The sequence below is a fragment of the Phyllopteryx taeniolatus genome, chromosome 5, assembly GCF_024500385.1.
Source record: "Phyllopteryx taeniolatus isolate TA_2022b chromosome 5, UOR_Ptae_1.2, whole genome shotgun sequence".
NCBI lineage: Eukaryota > Metazoa > Chordata > Actinopteri > Syngnathiformes > Syngnathidae > Phyllopteryx > Phyllopteryx taeniolatus.
The window spans coordinates 15,986,554-16,007,797 of NC_084506.1; the positions used below are offsets into that span (position 1 = coordinate 15,986,554).

General features: G+C 40.8%; 3 protein-coding genes across 12 annotated transcripts; all 3 read right to left on the minus strand.

Annotated features, from left to right (window-relative positions):
- rabl2 (RAB, member of RAS oncogene family-like 2) lies at positions 1-5,920 on the minus strand. Of its 2 annotated transcripts, none has more exons than XM_061773060.1 (8): positions 5,370-5,920; positions 5,261-5,290; positions 4,211-4,290; positions 4,065-4,144; positions 2,776-2,887; positions 2,591-2,688; positions 2,027-2,110; positions 1-1,400 (listed from the first exon to the last, which is right to left on the minus strand). In XM_061773060.1, exons 2-8 carry the CDS (start codon positions 5,284-5,286, stop codon positions 1,317-1,319), a joined length of 564 nt encoding a protein of 187 aa, XP_061629044.1. In that variant the 5' UTR covers positions 5,287-5,290; positions 5,370-5,920; the 3' UTR covers positions 1-1,316. The 2 variants fall into 2 exon arrangements, with proteins under 2 accessions (XP_061629044.1, XP_061629043.1); XM_061773059.1 differs by having other exon boundaries at positions 5,360-5,920.
- Positions 5,903-14,360, minus strand: LOC133477834 (ciliary microtubule associated protein 1B-like). 4 transcript variants are annotated; one of them, XR_009788490.1, is made up of 9 exons: positions 14,318-14,360; positions 13,226-13,522; positions 12,070-12,148; positions 10,523-10,726; positions 10,307-10,414; positions 9,043-9,164; positions 8,834-8,974; positions 6,397-8,693; positions 5,903-6,020 (listed from the first exon to the last, which is right to left on the minus strand). XR_009788490.1 is itself a non-coding variant. In XM_061773058.1 (9 exons), the coding sequence occupies exons 3-8, from the start codon at positions 12,143-12,145 to the stop codon at positions 6,446-6,448; spliced, it is 681 nt and encodes a 226-aa protein (XP_061629042.1). In that variant the 5' UTR covers positions 12,146-12,148; positions 13,226-13,522; positions 14,318-14,360; the 3' UTR covers positions 5,903-6,020; positions 6,397-6,445. The 4 variants fall into 4 exon arrangements, 3 of the variants coding, with proteins under 3 accessions (XP_061629042.1, XP_061629041.1, XP_061629040.1); XM_061773058.1 differs by having other exon boundaries at positions 6,397-6,475; XM_061773057.1 differs by lacking the exon at positions 5,903-6,020 and having other exon boundaries at positions 6,101-6,475.
- A 38-nt stretch (positions 14,361-14,398) lies between these two features.
- On the minus strand, positions 14,399-21,156 carry LOC133477838 (ciliary microtubule associated protein 1B-like). 6 transcript variants are annotated; one of them, XM_061773069.1, is made up of 9 exons: positions 20,328-20,841; positions 19,936-19,998; positions 19,199-19,239; positions 19,022-19,136; positions 18,716-18,919; positions 18,534-18,641; positions 16,721-16,842; positions 15,709-15,849; positions 14,399-15,278 (listed from the first exon to the last, which is right to left on the minus strand). In XM_061773069.1, the coding sequence occupies exons 4-9, from the start codon at positions 19,131-19,133 to the stop codon at positions 15,162-15,164; spliced, it is 804 nt and encodes a 267-aa protein (XP_061629053.1). In that variant the 5' UTR covers positions 19,134-19,136; positions 19,199-19,239; positions 19,936-19,998; positions 20,328-20,841; the 3' UTR covers positions 14,399-15,161. The 6 variants fall into 6 exon arrangements, with proteins under 6 accessions (XP_061629053.1, XP_061629052.1, XP_061629050.1 ...); XM_061773068.1 differs by lacking the exons at positions 19,199-19,239; positions 20,328-20,841 and adding an exon at positions 20,926-21,156; XM_061773066.1 differs by lacking the exon at positions 19,199-19,239 and having other exon boundaries at positions 20,328-20,840.
- Between the last annotated feature and the right edge of the window lie 88 nt (positions 21,157-21,244).

Below are 21,244 nucleotides of genomic sequence, written 5' to 3' on the forward strand. Positions count from 1 at the left end.
TCAGCGCTTTGGTACATTTATTCACAATTCACAACACTTACACAGTTTATTGACAACGTTGAAATAAAAAGGATTACATTCTTTGTCTTCCAGTCTGAAAACGACAATGTTGATGACTCGTGTAAAGTGCTGCTGCCGGCAAACGGCATGCGCACCCTGAAACTAATGCAGCAACTGGAGACCAAACAACACAGAGAACAGCGTCAATGACAAAGTGGTTCACATTCTTATTACAAGACATCTAAGATGGCAAAGTTGTGGAAAATGTCAGGAAAGTTTCTTTTAAATTTCCATGAGAAATTTGCATGGGGAATTGGAGTGCGATTAGGAGCGTCGTTCTTTCAGTAGTGCATTGCTGCCATCTTGTGCCATCTATAGGCAGTTAAAACACCTTTTTTTATTTTCTAAATTGCATTTCGATTGGGAAATTTCCAACTTTGAAAATTCCCAGAAATTTGCAATTCTAGTAACATAATAATGACTGCTTTATCGCTCTTAAACAAACATTCTTGATCTAAAAAAATCAATTCTACAAAAATGTGTAAATGTAATGATAAATGAGATAATCACCCAATTCTTGCAGCAGGTAACCAAGATACAAATTACACGGGGTCCTCGGTGGAAAAAGCGATTCGACTGGGACCTGTGTTTCTTCCGTTTCTTGTTCATTTTAATGCCTGCCACCACTAAAGGTTTTACAAAAAACACGACAAAAATGCAGGTGATTCCACTGTCCATTATGTCCTATTTCAAACGCTTAAGCTGAATTGTATCCCCAGTGATTGTGGTTACTATTGAGAAAACCGTGGAAAATACGGAATATGCGCTCTTACTCTAGAGCTATTTTTGTTGCCATCATTTATATTTGTCCAAACAAATGCACGTTTACTTGTACCGGGCATTAAAAATGAACAAGAAATTGAAGAAACCGTTTTTCCATGACTGCATTGTGGTTTTGAGGTTACAAACGGCACGCAATGAGCTGGTTTTTGCAGCGAGGTAAGACTACGTGGTCATGCGGCATAAAAAGACTCAATTACAGCCATACTCAGTGTTTGTCATTTAATTAGTTTATATAGCCTGGAAGCGTTTTCAGGACTGCATGAGTGTAGGATAGTAATAGACCATGGCGTGTTACGACTTTGAATTCGGGTGACGCCGAAGAAACAGAACTGTGTCATAAACCGAGGACCCCCTTGTAAATTGGAGAAGAGAAACATTGAAGAACACAAATTCGAACTTGAGTTGTCTTGCAGCGGAGGTCACATCGTATCATCGCAAGGGCATGGATGGATACGTGAGGACGGCGACTTTGGTCAGGCCAACTCTGGGCTCTCCTCTCTCTTAATGTCACCGCCATCTGCATCTGAATGAGCTTCTTTCTTCTCTAGCTCAAACTTCTATAAAATAAAAAATATCAACACTGCATTAAAATACAAATAAAGAAATACTTCTTTATGTAAACCTGATTTTCTCCAAAATACATCCAAATTGCCAGCGTTAACGTGATATGAGTTGTTCAACATCCTGGCACTGAAACAGGAGTTCATTTTTTTTGTTTCTTTATGTAATATTCCAATTTCACGATGGCACATTTAGGGGTTAAAGCTATAATCATCCAAATTATTAGTAAAAAAATTAATTTCAAGAAATATTTCACAATTGTATTTGTAAAGCACATCTCATATTCATACAGTGAAATGCAACTCAAAAGTACTTTCCATAGTTAAAAATCAATCCCCCTCCCTCACAATACACAGGCTAAAAATAGCAATGTTTTGAGCGATGGCTGGGCACAGAGAATCCAAGTGAGGAAACACCATCTCAGCTACTCTAATGAAGTTTCGCACAATATTCTAATTTAATGAGATGCACCTCCAAAGTTGTCATGGCAACCTAGTACGCCATTCTCGCAATTGGAATCGAGAGTACCAAACCACGTGACTAATTAAAACCGTTATTGGCAACATTCCGTGACATATTTTTCCTTCAAACAGCAATAACTGATTCAAACGGGGAGACTTGCCTCCAGTTCTTGCATGACTTCGTCCATGAAGTCGCCGGGGTTCTGCTTGTATTCCACGGCCCGCTTGATCATCTCTCGGAACATCTGTCGTGACAAGTCACAAATCAAAGCGGCCAACACTCAAGTCGGGCGAACGGAGCAGCACGGACGAGCCAACGCGCAACTCGGCTCGTAACATCCGCATCAAAAGAACGCAGGGTGAATGTATCCGTTCGGCTAAGTTTCGCTTATTGATTGTATTTTGATTGTGATTTTTATTTTGAAAGTGTGCGCCAGAAACACGCAGCTGTCAAAGAGTTGGAGAAACCAGATGAAGTGTAAATGTGACCTAGGTGTATTTTATGGATGCTGAGGAGGAAAAAAGGACAGAAGGCGCATTCTAATACTTGAGCTGAAGTGTGGTCACTTTTATGTTTTATATGCTTTGCAGACAAGGATAAGAGTCTCGTTTTGTGGCCGTAATTATTTTGCACAGTCTTGGTTTTACTTTTCTCCCCAGTTCCTTAATATAGTGCTGCGAAGGACTTTCTGTCAATGTGTCTAAAAAAGAAGACGGGCTCAAACCTTGACGACATTAGTGCCATCAGCTGCAGAAACAAAATAAAAAGGGAGTCCTTTCTTCTTGGCAAAGTTGAAACTCCGCTGGGTCACCTTCAGGTCGGCTGCAAACGGTGAATAAACCGGCGAGGGTGTCAAGCCGCTGTGGTCATTATTGGTTACATGGAGTCGGGAAAACAACAGAGACCCACCGTCGATCTTGTTGGCCACCACACAACAGGGAATCTCAGGTCTGTACTCTCTCAGCTCCTTGTACCAGTTGGCCAAGTTCTTGTAGGTGATCTTCCTCTGGATGTCAAAAACCTCACACGCAGGACAAGACAAAAGACACATGATATTTAAAATGAAGTGGAATTGGGGAATTGGAGCTGCGGTCTAGGCCCAGCTCAAGTGTGCAGGCATTGTATCGCGGTCATTTTCATATCATTTGATCAGTTACAGTAAAGACATACTTTCATTTTGCAAGTGAAGTAAGACATTTGCCAGAATTAGAAAAAGATATATTTTTAGAAGTGTCTTTATTCATTATTAATCAATTTATGAATCAAATTTCTGTAATTTCTCGTCTATAATACGCACCCCCAAAGTTTTGGAAAACCCTTCTACCTATGTATAATGCATTTTTACAATGCATGATTTTGCTTCTACCCATATGATCAAAACATGAAGTATTATCTGTATTTTGTTATTTTTTTTCAAAGAATTATTCTGAAGTTAAGCACTTTATTTGAACACATACTTTTTTATTCACTTATTATTTATTTTATTTTGAAATTCACAGCCCTACTTTTATTTAGTAAATGAAAACACACAGTTGCGCTTATATGTTTGATTACCCAGGCAGAATTTGTAAGATGGGTACAATTCTTTAAAGAAAACATGAAGGACCAGGGGCAACACATTTAATTTTAGTTTAATGGGATTCCAATTAAACGGTCAAGCATTTTAGAAAAGAATTATCATTAAACAAAACATAATCATAAAGAAATTAATGATGGTTGTTGTTCAGTTGTCAGTCATATTTAAAAAAAAAAAAATACAATATTTCACAAATTCTGCCAAGGTATGTAAACTTATGAGCACAACTGTATATATATGCAGTCATACGTACCCGTCATATTGGAATGAAAGTATAGGCTAAACCTTTTTTATCACCATTGTGGCATAGTACAATGAAAAGTGTACACCTTTCTCATAACCTCTATGTGGCGGTGGAACTTTAGAATGAAAGTTTACAACTTTTTACTAACCACTAGATTGCGGCATACACTTAGAAAATGTGAAAGTTTTCCCCCCCCCCTCTCATTTGTCCCTATACCTATGTATAATGCGCACTATTGACTTTTGACAATTATTTTGGGGGGGGTGCGCATTATACACGAGAAATTACGGTATATGAAAATGACCCTTCAAGTAAGATCATACAAGCATATGTCGTTAAACCCTATGTAAGATGAAGCTCACCATGCACGTGTCTTACCATGATGCAAGCGTGCGCTTTGTGGTAGTACGAGGGGTGCATGCTCTGAAACCTCTCCTGGCCGGCCGTGTCCCAGAAATCTGCCGATCGATTACAGGTCATGAACGACGTCGACCTGCCGAGAGCAGCGTGCGTGTGCTTCATACCCACTGCCACCGTTCTGTTGGCCACCTTGGCTGTGTGTTTGTAGAGCGTCAAAGCGTACGTCGACAACTGCTGCGGGCGACTGGAGGAGGAATTAAGGAACTTTTTAATGTAACTGACTCAGGCTGCCTCGTTTTCGAGGCGAATAAGGCTGTGAAACCGCCAACTGAGGGCTGCTGCAGCAAAGCGGAGACCATAGAGCGCAAAACTGCGGACTCCAAAGCGGAGACCATAGAGCGCAAAACTGCGGACTCCAGAGTACTTCTACTTAAGTATGGATCGTGAGTACTTTTGCCATATTTGCTTTTGTCAGCGCTAAGTAACAGTAGTAGTAAAGGGTTGTAAGCAAAGTGCAAGAGTTGAATCAGTACTTTTTTTATGCAACGATCTGTACTTCTACTTAAGTCCATCTGACGACTAGTACTACTCCTACTACTATTATAATACTGCTACTACTTCTCTGTAACTTCCCACAGTCCGGATGTCCCCTGGCACCATGCTGCCCCTCACATGTAAGTGTTAGTAGTACGACAGACATCTCATAGGAGATCTCTTCAGCCTAAACAGCATCATTGCCGAAGTCAACTTTCTGTTGCAATAGCAATGTGCTTGCTAAACACAAAAAAACCTTTCTTTATGTCTGTGTAGATTCTCAGTGATGGTAATCCGCAAAGGTTGAATCGAGGCAACTGGACTCTTTTGTGTTTATTGAATTTGTTGTGTTTTTCCATGTTTTCTGGAAACATGCTAAATGATTTAATGCCAATTACGCTATTTGTTTAACAATATGGTTATGTGTGTGGTTTGTTTTGTTGTGTTGCACACCACACACTGAGTAATAACCGTGCACACACACACACACACACATTTGCTGCATTTTAAAAAATAATGATAATTGGTTGATGTTAAAAAATGTTCTGCTGCTTTATGTGTAAAAGGAGTTCTGGCTACAAAAGGAGTTGTTGGTACAGTAATATCAAGACTTATATGATGTCAAAAGGTAATGTGCTAGTAACCCAATAGTTTCGTCCATGTACATCTACAAAGGATACTACTCGTCCAGGAGAAACCTCTCCATCAGCCTGAAGAAGACAAGAAACGTTTCAACAGTAGCTTTTTTTTTTTTTTTTTTTTTTTGGTCCAGGTCTTACTTGGATTTACCGACGGCACTGTCTCCTAGACAGATGATCTTGACTTGCTCGTCCGCGTCGTACTTCTTTTGGTCCAGCTCGGGGATGTTGTTGTCATCGTCGTCGGCAGCCATTGCTTCACCACGTCGTCGTCGTGTGTTTTTGTTCGCCTCTTCGGTTTAAGACGCCTTCAACATGTGTGTGTTTACGAACGAACTAGCTCGACAGGCTAACGAAGAGTAGCTTACCGAGGCCGCCGACCGGTTAGCCGACACTCGTGAACGTTTTAACGTTTACGAAATAAAACAAACAACGACGGCAGTCGAGGAAACATTTTTATGGCATTAATACGAGAGTTTTTGTCCCGAATTGTGCAGTGTGACTTGCTAACTACGCAGTCACGACGGACATTAGGTTACAACCGCGTGGCGACTGTTTCTCATTTATATATCTGTGCGTATTTCCATCTTGTGCAGTTGTGTCTGTCGCCGTAAAATGTTAAGACAAGTTTGTTACCTTTCCGTTTGGAACTGTACAAATCTGTGTTGACGGTTTCTGTTTCTATGCAACGGGGACGCCCAAAGGACCCCTTCGGTCTTGGGTGTCCTTCGTAGTGCCTGTCACAAAGTCATTTGACGTAGGGCGATGCCAATGTTACCATGACAAAGTTGTTGTTTTTTTCCTGGCGTGAGGAAAAACAGAAACACGGAAAGTTAAAAGTCCGTTATAAGGTAGTTTTTATATTTTTTAATAAATCTTTTGCACGTCTTTACAGTTAAAAAAAATCTTTAATTTCATCTTTTTTAAACCAAATTTATCACCTTGTTTTTTTTCATTTTATACCGTTTGTTAATTTATATTTTCAGTTATTGTCATTCATCTAAACAATTTATTTGTTGTTGCACTTTGTTGTTCTTGCACAACAAATTATCTTGGCAACAGGATGGGACAAAACAACAAAATCAAGAGATTTACATCGAGGCGATTTATATGACGATTACTTCTGGACACTTGTTTGTACAGAAATTGGGGATTTCCTTAGATTTTGGATACATTACTTGCACTTTTATTCACATGAGGTACTGTCATCGTGTTCAGTTTCATAGGCTAGATCCCAATCAGTATCCTGTAGGTTGCCTGAAAGAAAAGAAACAGGGATTTAAAAAGAATCAGTGCAATAGTGGTCTCCGTAAATCCAACCATTTGTCATCTGATGCAATGGGACACATGCTAAAACACTGCTTACTATTTGAATCCTCATTTAATCACTGAACTGGAATGTTTTTGCAGGAAGTGAAGCCTGGCTTCATGCGTGCAGCCGTCTTGGAGATGATTTGACTATGAAAAAATACAGTGAGGACACTGGCATGTATGTCGCCCCTGCACATCCTATAAAAATACCAACTACCATAAGTCATTTTATTACGTTTCTGACTCAGTGATAAGTACTTTTTCAAAGCGCAATTCCTGGACTTTCGAGTTTTCTAAAATAAGAGCTGCCACATGATCCAGTTTTGAGATTAGTGCGCTTCTGATCCGCACCGCTAGATGGCGGCAGTACACTTCACAACATCCGGCCACCATCAATTCACATTGGTTTCCTTGCAGTGGAAGGACAATATCAGTTGGTGGCGGTATTGCATCATTAAACTGGTTTGCCAACTGCCAATAGACACCACAGAAGAACAAGGATGCACAGTACATTAGGTACAGTTGTGTTTTGTTATGTGGAGAGCAAATGTTTTTGGTTTTTATATAATACAGTTGAGTGCATTTTTTGCTTGTGAAAAATGAATTTTGGGTGTTTCGGTGGGCTGGAACAGATGAATCGCATTTCCATTAGTTTCAATGGGGAAAGATGGTTTGAGATTGAGACTAATGTCACAGAACTAATTAAACACATACCTTAAAGGTCCCATATGCCATAAAAATCCATATTTTTCCACTGTTTAATGCAGAACAGGTCAAAATGACTCCATGACCTGGTTAAGTTTGACATATGTGGTCCAACCAGAGCATAGCTTATTCTAATATCGAATATCAATAAGAAATCCACCCGTCTCATCTCCCAGGCATTTTGAACCAACTAGAAGAGCTTGATAAAAGGGCAACCTGGGCATTTCCAACCCAAATTATCTTGCAAACATAATAGACAACAAACATGATTAACAAAAACACACACAAAAATGATGTTATGGGACTTTTAAGGCACCGCTGTACATATTTTGCAACCTATCTTTAGTTTGGTTACTGTACTTTGCATCAAGCAGTTCCACCGCTGTACCATAGCGAGGCAGACCTTTTTTCAAATGGTGGCCAACGCTAGCTAATCCTCTGCTAACATGGTGCTTTAGGAGCACGGCGTTTGGGCGGCTTCTTATGACGTTACAGATGGAGCACAAAAATATGCAAAGAATCAAAGGGTAGGTTCTTGAATGGCAATTTGCAAATTACTGAGTGTGTACTGTACTGTTTAGGTTCTCTTTATATTAATTTCAGACATATGTGTACAAAATGTGCAATAACATAATAGCAGAGTACTTTCATTTATTATTTTTTTATTTTAAAAATATTCTTGAGAAGAGATTCACAAAGCTTGTACAAGATTAAACTGGCAGTGTGGTATGTAATTTTCTTTCACATAATAAGTGTTATTTATATATTAAAAAAAAACCTATATATATGGTGACCTTGTGATTAGCTAGTCTGCCTCACAGTTGTGGAGTTCTGGATTCAAATCTCGACTCAGGCCTTGTCCCTGTGTGGGGGTTGCATGTTTCCCGGCGCTTGCGTGGATTCTCTTCAGGCACTTCCGCTTGCTCGCAGTCCAAAAACATGCATGTTAGGTTCTAAATTGTCCATAGGTGTACGTGTGAATGTTATTAATCTATGTGTGCCCCGTGATTGGCTGGCGACTCTTGCCCAAAGTCAGCTAAAATAGGCTCCAGTTGACCCTAACAAGGACAAGCGCTACAGAAAATGGATGGAACGTATGGTACCCAAATCACAAAAATCAACAATCAAGCTTGTGTTGGCTAATATTGCATGCCTAAACATAACTTTTTAAAATACCTTTTCTGAGGGTGTGCCATTTCTGCTCGGATGGATGTTAAAGCGCTACGTGTGGCTTAAAGCATTTGATGAAGGCTGCTCTAGGGTGTAAAGTGTCGTCGTCTTTCGATTGTACCCTCGTTATCATTCCTACCAGCTGGATTTTACCATTTACTTCAGTGCGAAATTAAATAAGCGTTAATGAGCGTTGACTTCGATCCACATCCGTGAGTGGGATTAGGGTGTTTTCCGAGTGATGTCGCCCAAAGCTGAAGGATGGAGCTTTTAGGTGTGAGGAGGTGACCTATAAAAAAAAGGTCTTTGGTCATATAATCCAATAATAATTATCTTGTCTTATCTTATCCATCTATCTTTCTGTGACACATGCGAACTGTTTAAAATTGTGAGGAAAAAAAATGTCTCCTTAAAGGAATAGTCTCGCACCTTCTCAGGGCAGTACACTCCAGGCGCTGGTGTCTTTGTAAAGCTTGTAGGTAGGAAGTTGCGGGCTGGCATGCTGTACTGGGGAGATTTCCTCAGGTACGTTTTGGGGTCCACAGCTTGATAGGCTGCGGGGCCTGGAGTCTGCAGGACGTATTGATTAAGTCAGGATGGATTTCCACATGATAAAATGCAGTTTTTTGTATGTGTACCTGTGCCAAATCATTAAAAAAGTTGCCAATTTTGCTGCGACCGCAGATTGTGTGTGCGGGCACCGAAGGTATGTTCACAGTTTTGGATCCCAGAACAGGAGGAAGCATGTTGGATGCTGGACCTGCAGTGACAGGCAAATTATGAAGTGTCCGTATACTTTGTTGCGCTGCGGTTAAAATCAGTGGCGGCTAGTAAATAGAGGGTGCTCGGGTCACCACGTTACTTTACTTGAAGAGAAAAAAAACTAATAGAAAAAAAAAATTTAACATTTTGAAATCTATGTGTCTATTTTTACATGAGTAAGATAAATAATATATCGTTAATGAGGAGTAAAGTTGTGTTGCACGGCCTTGTTTTAAGCTAGAGCCCAAAAAGCATTGACTATGTAAAAAAGATCAATTTTCAGATGCGACTCAAACACCAGAGAAAAAAATCAAGATCACGTCTCAGTTGGAATTGGTGTGAATTTCTTAGCTTAATGCCTAAAAAAAAGCTTTTACTGAAAGGCTACAGCGATGTGTCCATGAGAAGACGGACAACGACTAGAATTCAACACCACTGATCGGCTGCTGCCGCGCGCAAGACAAGGTAAACCACATCATGTCTGGCATCATCAGAAAGCTTGGGGTTCTCTACAGCCGCAGATTTAATTCAAATGTATGTCATTACACGTATGAACCAACAAGAGGCCATAAGTCCCTAGTGATGTAAACAAAACATCCTTGTTGCGAGGCTAACGCTGACACGCCGCTTCCGGTCTTTAAACGGACATATCTTCACCAAATGTTATGGTATCACCACGTTCTACACATCATTGGAAAGCATTTTTAATGTCTTTTCAGAAAATGTATCCAGGTCAAAAACACGGCCGTGCGACTGCCGGTCGGTTTCGTGCTGGAAGGAAGGTCACATTTGTGTTGTCTGAAAAGTGACGGATTTCCGGTTTGGGGAGCACATGTTTACCCGTTGACCCTCGTTAAAAGTTCGACATGTGCAGGAGCTTCTCTTCAACGCAACAGATAGCGCTAAGTTGGGGTGCAACATTCCAGCGCCTGAGCTCGCCATCAGTTACAGTAAAGTGCTCGGCAGCACTTTGGTTAGTTTTGTAACTCAAATGTAATGAAATAATTTAGTTAAAAAGACAATTGAATGATTTTACTTCGGTTAATGATGTTTACATGTGCCAGTACTTGTCACGGTGTCACAGATTTACTCCACCAGCTGCCACTGATAAGAACGGTCTATCTATCAGAAGAATGTTACCGGGTGTGGTCTGGTAGCTTGGTACTGCATGTTTCCACCTTGTAGACAAAGTATAAGCAGGATAAGACCTAAATGTGATCTTCTCTGCATTTGCAAGATGGTAGCAATCTACAAAAAAAAAAAAACAACACGAGAAAAATATGCGATTATGCAATTGCTGCAATCTTGCTTACTGTACATCATCTCCACAGTCCAATATTCATGTGTTTTGCTCACTGGGCGCAGGCATTTCGTCAAGTGCCCGGTCCTTTCGACGTCTGCCAAATGAAAATGCCGGTGTTCCATCGCGGCCATTTTTGGTGATGTTCGAGGGGATAAAATGAGCGGGTCCAGGTGAGGTGTTTTGTTTTTTTGAGTGAGAGGTATGGCCAAAAGTGTAACTTGGTGCTTTGGATTTTGTCGGATCGTGGTTAATTGCGCCTGGATGAAAAGGGGGAGGCACAGATGTTAGCACTAATCGTAACAATATCAGAAAAATCATATTTCCTCAAATAATGCTTTTATACTTTGCTGCAGAGAGTACCAAGAGTTTATTTGAAGGAGGTGTTTATTTAAGAGGCTTGTATAAAGGGGCTACACACATGATAATCAGGCCGAATTGGTGCATTTTTTCCCCCTTCTGATCAAAATCAGCAATACCCAATAATCGGATGTTTACAAAAGATTATGCGAAGTGATTATTCTATAATTCAATCCCCGGCCCCGCCTGTGTTGAGTTTGCATGTTCTCTCCGTGCCTGTGTGGGTTTTCTCCGGGCACTCCGGTTTCCTCCCACATCCCAAAAACATGCATTAATTGGAGACTCTAAATTGCCCGTAGGCATGACTGTGAGTGTGAATGGTTGTTTGTTTGTATGTGCCCTGCGATTGGCTGGCAACCAGTTCAGGGTGTACCCTGCCTCCTGCCCGATGACAGCTGGGATAGGCTCCAGCACGCCCGCGACCCTAGTGAGGAGAAACGGCTCAGAAAATGGAAGGATGGATGGATTATTCTATAGTGCTTTTTTGCTCATAAAAAAATCGGGCCGACAATTGTAAATGTTCAATCTGTTTAATATTTATGATGACAAATCCTAAATCAAAACAAACTGAGAATCGGGTGGAATTTGAGCATTTTCTTTCTCTTGTGAGCAAAGTCAGCAAAAGCATGATTATTAGAAGTCACTGAAAGATTAGCCGGACTGATTATCCGGTGTCGTGGGGTGTACTATGTGATTTTTTTCCTTTACAATCTGCTAATAAAATGATCGGCCTGACAATCGTAAATGTTAAACCTGTTCAATATTTAAGATCACAAATCCTGAAGCCGGGTCCCAATTACTGGTTGGCGCTTAAAGATTATCCTGGGCCATTATCCTGGGGTATGGTGTGTGTTAAGAGTGATATTTCTTCCTCCCCGATCCGCTCGGAAAACGATCATGTGTTGACCTCGACTTTAGAGCGACGGAAGCTCAACCCAGTGATGTCCTTGACTGATCCGCAGAGAATGACTCACGCCTTCATGCGATTCTCCAGTCTGCATTCTGTGGGTCGGCTTGCCAAAACTGTTTGCTCATTCTCAAGTTTGCGCACACAGACAAGCGTAAACGCCCTGGCGCAGTTACGTCTAAGTCAAGTTTGAACTTGCTGCAAAGCTTTAAGACCATGCTGATATTTGATCAATTTGTGATTTGTAGGTTTCCAACACAGTTCTAAGAGATTGGTTTGTTGTCAAGAACAAAGACCCAGGCCACGATTTGAGGAAATACACTGTTTGAGCTTTACCTGTCAGCGAAGGCAGTGCATACAGTGATCTGGTGGCCCCAACCACCCCGCCAACTTTAGGCTTTTCACCAGGCATGAGCTAAATGAATAACAGACATGAATTGATAGTCAACCTTTTTTCATTGTATTCGAAGAGTGTAAAGACATTTGAATGTCATATTAAAATGAGCAGAGATGGTTAATCATCATAAATCTTGATGGCCAAGCTAAACTGACAGGAAAATAACTATGACACAACTGCTGAACAGATTATTATGTGAGCTGCAGTTTGTCTAAGGTATTATTTATTTTATTGTTAAGTTTATTTTAGAAATGCATGACGTATATAAATATCTATTACATATGTAATTTTAGATTCACATTCGTTTTAAACTTTAAAAAGCTGCTTAAAATTTTGGGTTACCTCTCTTTATAATGGAATAACAACCCCCCACCCTTAAATAAAATATAAATGTATTTGATCACCACCAATTAATGCTTAATATTTATTGGGTTTATTTATGAATATTAAATATTAATACCTGTGATGCTGTAGTGTCAATCGTTAATATGAATTATTTATTGTAACACATTTCATAACTGAAAATCAAATCCAATTTTATACAAATAAAATTTATCATTATTGTTATAATTAATATAATGATAAACTGTATTCATAGAGCATCAAATACATAGTAAACATTATAATTATTACCTTTTCATTAAGCAGTCAATTACTGTAATAATGAAACAAAATAATTAATTTCATTAGTAATATTAATAATATAATAATTATTACATTTATTTGTATAGCATGAAATAAATAATACATTCAAAACTTTTGTTTTATCTTCCGTGTTTAACAAGTGACTAAATATAAGTCTGACATTATTTTTTATTGTTACCGCAAATAATAACAATACACTATATTTATTATTTGATGCAATGCAAATAAAGTGTTATACATTTTGAATAAAATATAAATTGTAAACTTTTATATATAATTGACATTTATGAGTGTATTACACAATAAGGTATTGATAATAATATAATGACAATAACAAATATCGTACTGTAATTGGATCAGTCTTCTAAAGTACTGCATCACTTGTGAAGTAATGCAAACTTTCAATTTGTCCAATATACAACATTGAACACTTTTGAGCATGCCACGAACCTGTCACGGGCTCCCGTGGACTTCCGGTGCAATTGGAAGACGTCGAACGGTAGCAGATGCGAAGCCCACCAAATGCTCTCGTGCATTTAATGCGTCCTGACGCCGCCCCTTGCGTTCGACATCATTAGAGCTCAAATGTGATGATGTATTTTGGATTAGGGTGGCGTGTGCGCCAAACACAGAGCACACAAACTTGCTTGTGATTTGCGCAGACGTCATGGCACGACCCCCCCCCCCGACACACCACTCCATTGGGGACCGGGGCAGAGTTTTCCTCATTACATCCTGTAGATGGCGCTGTGGTGATATATTTATATATAAAAAAATGTTACTTTTATTCGATTTATTTACATTTTGAAACGCATGACTTTGTGTCTTTGTGGTCTATCGTCATTGCTTTAATTACTAGACTATAGTAATAGTAGAAAGTAAATATCTGTTTTCAAATGTAGTAAGTAAAAAAAAATATATACAAAATAAAATAAATAAATATATATATATATATATATATATATATATATATATATATATAGTTCAGGGTGTACCCCGCCTCCTGCTCCAGCACGCCCGCGACCCTAGAAAATGGATGGATATATATACTGAAGTTCCTGAAAAATCTCAAGTACAAGACATGACGCCACCTGGAAAAACAAGTGTAGCCTCTAATTTTATGCTAATGACCCTCCGAGCTCGGAAAAATTTATTTAAAATTAATGGACAACACGAGTGACGTACAGGAAAAACAATTTGCTAGCTAGCAAAAAAAAGAAAAAAAATTCTAGTTTTATAATCTGCTAGCTAGCTAAAATTGTATTTTATAATCAATGTTATTTATAGTTTTATAAGCAATCACAGACGACATCGTTCAGTAAAACAAAAACAATGTTTATACATAATAGAACTACTGTACGGTTACGTCATGTCCTCTTGGGGCCACTGTTTGGTCAAAGATACGCAGTAATTTGCAGAATTTTACAATCTCATTGTTTCACGTGTATTACTATTAACCCATTACTTTCGCTGTAAATTCTCATCAAATAAAAAAAAAACAATGCTTAGAAATGACTACACTAGATGAGCATCAATGAGTACCTGGCTGGCGTCGGCTCATGTGTGTACTGTCCGTGGATGTGCCTGTCAGAAATGTCCAAAAATAACGTCAGCTACTTGGACTCTAATGTCAAGTTATTTATTCAGCATTCTCACCATAAAATCCACATACATAACATTATAGATAAATATATATGCAGTATATATAAAATAAACTTTACATTTCTTATTTGTACAAATTCAATATACAAAAAGGACATGACTATTTAAGCCAAAAAAATTATTCAGACCCTGGCCATATTAAGAATTTAAGTGCCTTTGTGAGATTTAAGCTGTAAATCACGAGTGGCACAATTTGCCATTTTTCTTCATGTTATTGGGCTATTTTGTACATTCTACTGTTTAGAATGGTGCATAAAGTGTGCAAAATAGCCCAATTTTGAGGCAGACATGCAGTGAATAATTTTGCACAATAACTGGAAAAACAATATTACACAATGCTCTGTAATTTCCTGCCAGAAGAGAAGGCACATAAAAATAAGCCAGTGTATGAATGCTGGTCTTACTGTACTGTACCATAAACTTTATTATTTATTATTAAAATACTGTAGAACACAAAGTAATAAATTCTCCTGACACCGATGAGATCACAATTGCCACCTGCAGGGTACATTGAAGCGTGGTTCAGTACGCCTTAATTGAGGATGAGCCACAGTTGGATGTGATGGAAAGGAAGGACATTTCCCGATGGTTTGCAATTGTGAATCACATTCACAGACGAGACAAAGCATTGCAAACGCTGAACTGTGAGATCTCATCAATGAATCTCATCCGCTGTCTTTGACCGCTTTGCCTCATCTGATGACGCTGTGTTGAAATGTCCAGCTCAAAGGAAGGAGAACGACTGTTGGTATTTATCTGCATCCATGATGGGGCATATGGTGTACTGCGAGTGACGTAATCCAAAGGTGAAGGCTGGTGCTTTGGAGTGCGTGGTGGTGACCTGGCCAAAGAGAGAAAAGGTCAAGGTAAAACATTTATCTTCACCCTGTGCCCCCTGGTCGTCGTGGTAATGAAAGCTGTGCTCAGCATTTGCATGAGTTCAGAACCACACCCCCACAAAAATTAAGTCATTTTAACCACAGTTTAACAAGTGGATATTAAGTGTTGTGTAATTATCAGAGACCTGTTAACTCATTCAGTCCCAGCCATTTTCAATTCCTCTCGACACACTTTCTACTAACTGATACATTTCGTGATATTTTTAGTGTAGTGTGCTGTGATATTTTGTGTTTGGCATGTAAAATGTGAGTTATGTGACTTACTAAATGTGTCTCAAGACAGTTTGGTAAACACTGTAAAGACACCTTGGACCTATTTTAAATTGTGACCAAAAATGCATAATGTGTCTCGTTGAAGAAGACCTTGCCCACCTTTTCAGGACAGTAGACTCCAGGTGCTGGTGTCCTTGTAGCGCTCTGAGGCATGAACTTGCGCCCCGGCATACTGTATTGAGGGGATTTGGTGAGGTAAACTTTGGGGTCAACAGCTTGGTAGGCAGCAGGACCTGGAGACTGAAGAAGTAAAAGAAGCAATGTCAAAGGGGGAGTTTGCAGTTGTTTTTTTTCAGGAAGAACAACCGATCAGACACAAGGTCGAACCGACAAAGTGTCAATCATTTACCGTGCACTCGCAGGCACAGACATAGCTGCTCACTGGCAGACCCTGTGCGGCCTGAGTTTTGCTGAAACTATTTTGAAATGTCTACTTAAAAAAAAATGCTCATCCCTCGTTTGCCAGCAACTGGACACAAGACCAACAAAGAGAAGCACTGTAAAAGGACCTCAGAAGCTGCGAGGGTTTGTAAGTGATGCGGAATTAGCAATCTTTCTGCTTGACAGGAAAGTTTAGAAGATTTTTGATTTTTAATTAATTGTACAGTCTCAAAAAATTTCCAAACCAATAACATTCAACATTACAGTAAGACTTGATTACTTATAAGTCATGTAGCAAACGTGGCTAAGATTGGCTTGTTTCCAGTGCTCATGCTAGCGCAAAATGTTTTAGTGAAGCTGGAGTTCTTGACTATCACGACTTCTATCTATCTATCACGCACTTGCATAATCGCATGGCATTATGAATGGCCATTTTTAGGAAGCGAAAGAGCGCACTCAGTTAATGAGGCTATCATAGCCAACAGCCTCTGAAATATCCACTCTCTTCTCATCTGTTTCCTCCCTTGGTACTAGTTCACAGTAGCTACAGCGGCGAGGGATGTTATTTCCAAATATCAAAACGTTATTTCCTGATAAGAGCAGCATGATCGGTTTTTCCGTTGCAACGGATTAATATCCGTGCGAGGGTCAATCGCCAGGTGTGCGGGTGTGAGTTAACCATTAATAGCGTCGCTCGGTGTGCCTTAAGTGTTTTAAACAAGATTTCTACCTTTGTGTAGTCTTCCATGAAGTTGCCATTTTTACTGCGACCGTAGAGCGAGTGTGCGGGTGCTGCGCGTATCGTGACAGTTTTGGGTCCCAGCACAGGAGGTAGACTGTTCGATGCTGGACCTGCAAGGACAAAACAGTTAAACAGGGTAAACACATATCGATAACTGGATCAAGGTTGAGCTTTTTTTCCCGCAATTCCGATCAAAGTCGGCAAAGGCCCGGTTATCAGATATCTCTGAAAGATTATCAAGAGCGATCATCCTAGTCTGGGATAGGATTAGGAGTGATTTTTTTGTCGCTGCTATGCTCAGAAAATGGTCCGGGCCGACAATTGTGAATGTTGAACCTGTTCAATATTCATGATGGCAAATCCTTTAAGTGTGCGGTCAACACCAAGTTGGGCCGACGTGCAAGGGAGCGCTAGCCAATTATGAAGCGACCTTAAATTCACACTGTTGCCAGGCAAAAATAGAGGAACTAATTTTGTTGAGTGCATCTCCAAGTTCCATCCATCCATCCATCTTCTGAGCCGCTTCTCCTCACTAGGGTCGCGGGCGTGCTGCAGCCTATCCCAGCTATCATCGGGCATGAGGTGGGGTACACCCTCAATTGGTTGCCAGCCAATCACAGGGCACATACAAACAAACAACCATTCACACTCACATTCACACCTACGGACAATTTAGAGTTGTCAATTAACCTACCATGCATGTTTTTGGGATGTGGGAGGAAACTGGAGTGCCCGGAGAAAACCCACGCAGGCACGGGGAGAACATGCAAACTCCACAGAGGCGGGGCCGGGATTTGAACCCCGGTCCTCAGAACTGTGAGGCAGACGCTCTAACCAGTCGGCTACTGTGCCGCCCGTCTCCAAAAAATTTTAATGACAAGGAGGAGAGTTTTCATCCGCAATGTACTCAGCAGATAACAGTTAGCCTTTCTAGTTAGTCAGTTATTTCTTTACTACAGTGGTGCCTTGAGATACAAGTTTAATTTGTTCTGTGACCACAAAACACTCATATCAAATCTTTCCCGATTGAAAGGAATGTAAATGCCAAGAAAAGTAATGCGTTTCAATAAGGAAATAATCACTCGAGAGTAGATTAAATTTCAATTAGCACGATGTATAATTGTGGCACGGTGTTCAACTTGTTAGCACATCTGCCTCACAGTTCTGAGGACCGGGGTTCAAGTCCCGGCCCCGCCTGTGTGGCCTGTTTGCATGCTCTCCCCGTGCTTGTGTGGGTTTTCTCCGGGAACTCCGGTTTCCTCCCACATCCCAAAAACATGCGTGGTAGGTTGATTGAAGACTCTAAATTGCCCGTAGGTGCGAATGGTTGTTTGTTTCTATCTGCCCTGCAATTGGCTGGCGACCAGTTCAGGGTGTACCTCGCCTCTCGTCTGAAGATAGCTGTGATAGGCTCCAGCACGCCCGCGGCCCTAGTGAGGAGAAGCGGTACAGAAAATGGATGGATGTATAATTGTGAACAAAGATCTTTCTTTCTGACAGACATGAGGCTATGCCAATCTCTCAAACAGCCGCTGTGTAGCGCCAATTACTGGCGACGAGGACTTGCACATCGTATGATTTGTTGTTGTTTTTTTTGCCTTAAGTGTCGGTGGCTGGTATCGGCCGCCTTCACTACTACCCAATACCTTGAAATAAGGCTGGTATGGGCCCGAGATCGATACCTGGTATTTGTACTCACCCATCCCTAGTTAGGTTGGTAAAAATCAGTACACGTGCCCTGCTGTAGACAATTGTTTTTGCCAACTCAAACAAAGTGTAAGAAAGGTCAAAAAGAAGTTACCAGGTGTCGTCTGGTTGCTCTGTATAACTTGTTTCCACCTCCCAGACAACGTATAAGAAGGAGAAGAGTGGTAAGTGACCTTGTCTGAACTTTCAAGTTGGTAATGGTCTAAAAAGAGCAAAGGAAAATGTCGTCATTCCTAAAGTACCAGAGATGTGGTCAGCAGCATGTGTCGTGCTCACTGGGTGCCGGGACTTGGGCCCGCGCTAGGTCCTTGGGGCGAGTGCCGAACGAAAATGCTGGCGTCCCATCACGGCCGTTTTTGGTGATGTTGGAGGGGATGAGGTGTTTAGGTCCAGGTGAGATTTCTTGCGCGCTTATGTCATAGTGGGCCCGAAAGCTGTAACTGGGTGCTTTGTATTTTGTCGGATCATGTAGAGTAGAACCTGAATGCCGGAGAGATCGAGAAAAAAAGAACACTTACTGTACTATCTTCAGATAGCACAAATTTGAACACTGCTAGGGGGAGAAAAAGAAGGTATTATAACCTGTCAGTGAAGGAAGTGCATACTTTGGCCCTGGGCTGCTATAGAGGGCAGCTATGGGCCCTCGCGGTCTGTGGGGCCTCCATGTTCCTACCCAAGGCTCTTCATCAGGCATTATCTGGAACAAATATTCAAATTTCATATTCCACTCAGTGGGCAGTTTGAAAACAACAAGCTCACCTCTGCTTGAACAATCAGTCAACACTAAATCCAGGTACCTCCTGGACTGGTGACCAGTCAATGCCAGGGCAATGGACAATGCCAGTTTTTTGTGATATAAAAAAACAAGACCAAGACAAATTATTCCAAAATGTTCCCAAAATTTATTTGACCTATAATCTGCACAACTCAACTGAAAATAAACTAATCTTTTCAAAAGTAGAAGTAAAAAAAAAAAATGAGATGATGTGGTTGCAAAAGTGTGCAACGCCCTCTTCTGGATTGTGGTTGAGTTCAGAACAACATTATCATCACATTAAATAGGAGTCTGCACACACCATTTGGCTCGGAAGCAAGCTGGCCGTGGTTTTTGTTTGCATCATCACAACATCCTGTTTCAGCTGACACAAATCTAAAATAAACTTCTGGGCCATTTTCATCCAAGAAACATGAAGTAGACACTTTATTTGCTTTATTGGGAAATAAAAATGCTGTGGCCCAGGCCTTGAGTTTGACATCTATGAATTAATTAGTCTAAAAACGAACCTGACATGCATGTTTTTGGAACATGCATAAAAACCCATACAAGCACGGAGAGAACATGCAAACTCCACACAGGAAGATTTTATCCAAGAACCTCAGAACCGTGAAGCAGACATTACTCCACCAGTGTTTATCATATGTGAATGTTCAACTAAAGCAATGGCACGCCTGTTAATCATTTATAAAAAAAAAAAAAAAAGGTTTAAGTATTTTACCTTAGCAAATCCTAATCTTCATATGAGTCTTCTCATGATCCGGAAATCAGCGCGTTCATTGAACTACAAAACAAATTGTTTAGGAGTGGTCAAGTTCACTATGACAATGTTGCCAAGGAGATGGCTGAACATGCTGGTCTTGTGTTGTGTTCACACTCAAAGCTAAAGAAGGAATTCGCACGACTAAGCTGTGAATGCATGTGCAAAGTTCCACTTTCACAAATCGGAATTCCTTGAACGCATCACACACTTCCTTCAGTTTTACGAACGCGATTTAAGCCTGTTACTACTTATAGCATTGTTGTTGTTGTTTTTTTTGTATTATCGCGCATTGTTACTTAGTTATTAGTTGCTTTTCACTTAAAATGACTGCTTTCAACCACACGACTGACCTGTCAGGACGACCCTTGACTTTCTTGCCGAAGTTTATCGCGTTGGGGGGGAAAAAAATTAAAAAAAGTTGCATCCAGCATTTTAGCCTCCTGACGTCGCACCTGCGTCCCGGCTGGGAGATGACATAATTACAGCCTGAATGTGATGACGCGTCAGCAGGCGGCCCATTTGTACTCAGGTGGCGTGTGCGAGAAACACAGCACACAAGTGCTTATGCTCAAAACGGTTGTGTTGGTTTAACAGTGCGCCCGCACGACCGGCGGTGACGTCACCGGTTCGAGTCGACCAAACGACTCCCATGTGAAAATTCGCCGTGGCCAACAGGAAAATTCGGAATTTTGACGGGTGAAGATTACTTTCGCATAGTGACCTCACGAACACATGGATTAAACAATTTAATTGGAGAGTGAAGTGGAAAGATTACCCGGGCGGCTGCGTGCGCAGCCAGCAGCCCCAAATCGACCGCGGCAATGAATATGCCTGACATGGGCTTCCGTACACCTTTTCAGACAGATTGACACTCTCCAATAACATCCACAGTTCATTTTCAATGTTAAGCAGGCGTTTTGTGTCTAAGTGTGCAAAAGTAGTACCAACCTGGTGTGATTTGGCGTCACTTCCGGGTTACGAGTAAACATTCAACATGGCGTCCCCGTATCGCCACGAAATAATAACTACATTCAAACTTTCACCGCCGCTCCCTGGCGACCCAGCTAGCCTCCAAGAAATGTCGAGTCGCCAACTAGTCTGCAGGCTAGCGAGACATGGACCTGAACATGGACGGCCGAGACTGTATTTTCTACAGACCTTTTTTTTGGTGCCAGGGTACTTCTGAATGGCAAAAAGAGTGCCTACCACTGACCTGGAGTGAAAACGATGAAAACAACTTTTTGGGCTTATTTTGGACTTGCACCGA

What these genes read in the sequence shown, in the direction of transcription:
- LOC133477838 (XM_061773065.1), bottom strand. Translation starts at nt 19,160, where the DNA reads ATGAAATTTGAATATTTGTTCCAGATAATGCCTGATGAAGAGCCTTGG. An exon ending in GAGCAACCAGACGACACCTG is followed by an intron (nt 16,843 to 18,533) that starts GTAACTTCTTTT and finishes TTGTCCTTGCAG; the next exon opens with GTCCAGCATCGAACAGTCTA. An exon ending in TCATGGAAGACTACACAAAG is followed by an intron (nt 15,850 to 16,720) that starts GTAGAAATCTTG and finishes TTACTTCTTCAG; the next exon opens with TCTCCAGGTCCTGCTGCCTA.
- LOC133477834 (XM_061773056.1), bottom strand. Translation starts at nt 12,145, where the DNA reads ATGCCTGGTGAAAAGCCTAAAGTTGGCGGGGTGGTTGGGGCCACCAGA. An exon ending in TGACGAAATGCCTGCGCCCA is followed by an intron (nt 10,415 to 10,522) that starts GTGAGCAAAACA and finishes TTTTTTTTGTAG; the next exon opens with ATTGCTACCATCTTGCAAAT. An exon ending in AAGCTACCAGACCACACCCG is followed by an intron (nt 9,165 to 10,306) that starts GTAACATTCTTC and finishes CTGTCACTGCAG; the next exon opens with GTCCAGCATCCAACATGCTT.
- rabl2 (XM_061773059.1), bottom strand. Translation starts at nt 5,472, where the DNA reads ATGGCTGCCGACGACGATGACAACAACATCCCCGAGCTGGACCAAAAG. An exon ending in AGTGCCGTCGGTAAATCCAA is followed by an intron (nt 5,291 to 5,359) that starts GTAAGACCTGGA and finishes TGTCTTCTTCAG; the next exon opens with GCTGATGGAGAGGTTTCTCC. An exon ending in GGTGGCCAACAAGATCGACG is followed by an intron (nt 2,689 to 2,775) that starts GTGGGTCTCTGT and finishes CACCGTTTGCAG; the next exon opens with CCGACCTGAAGGTGACCCAG.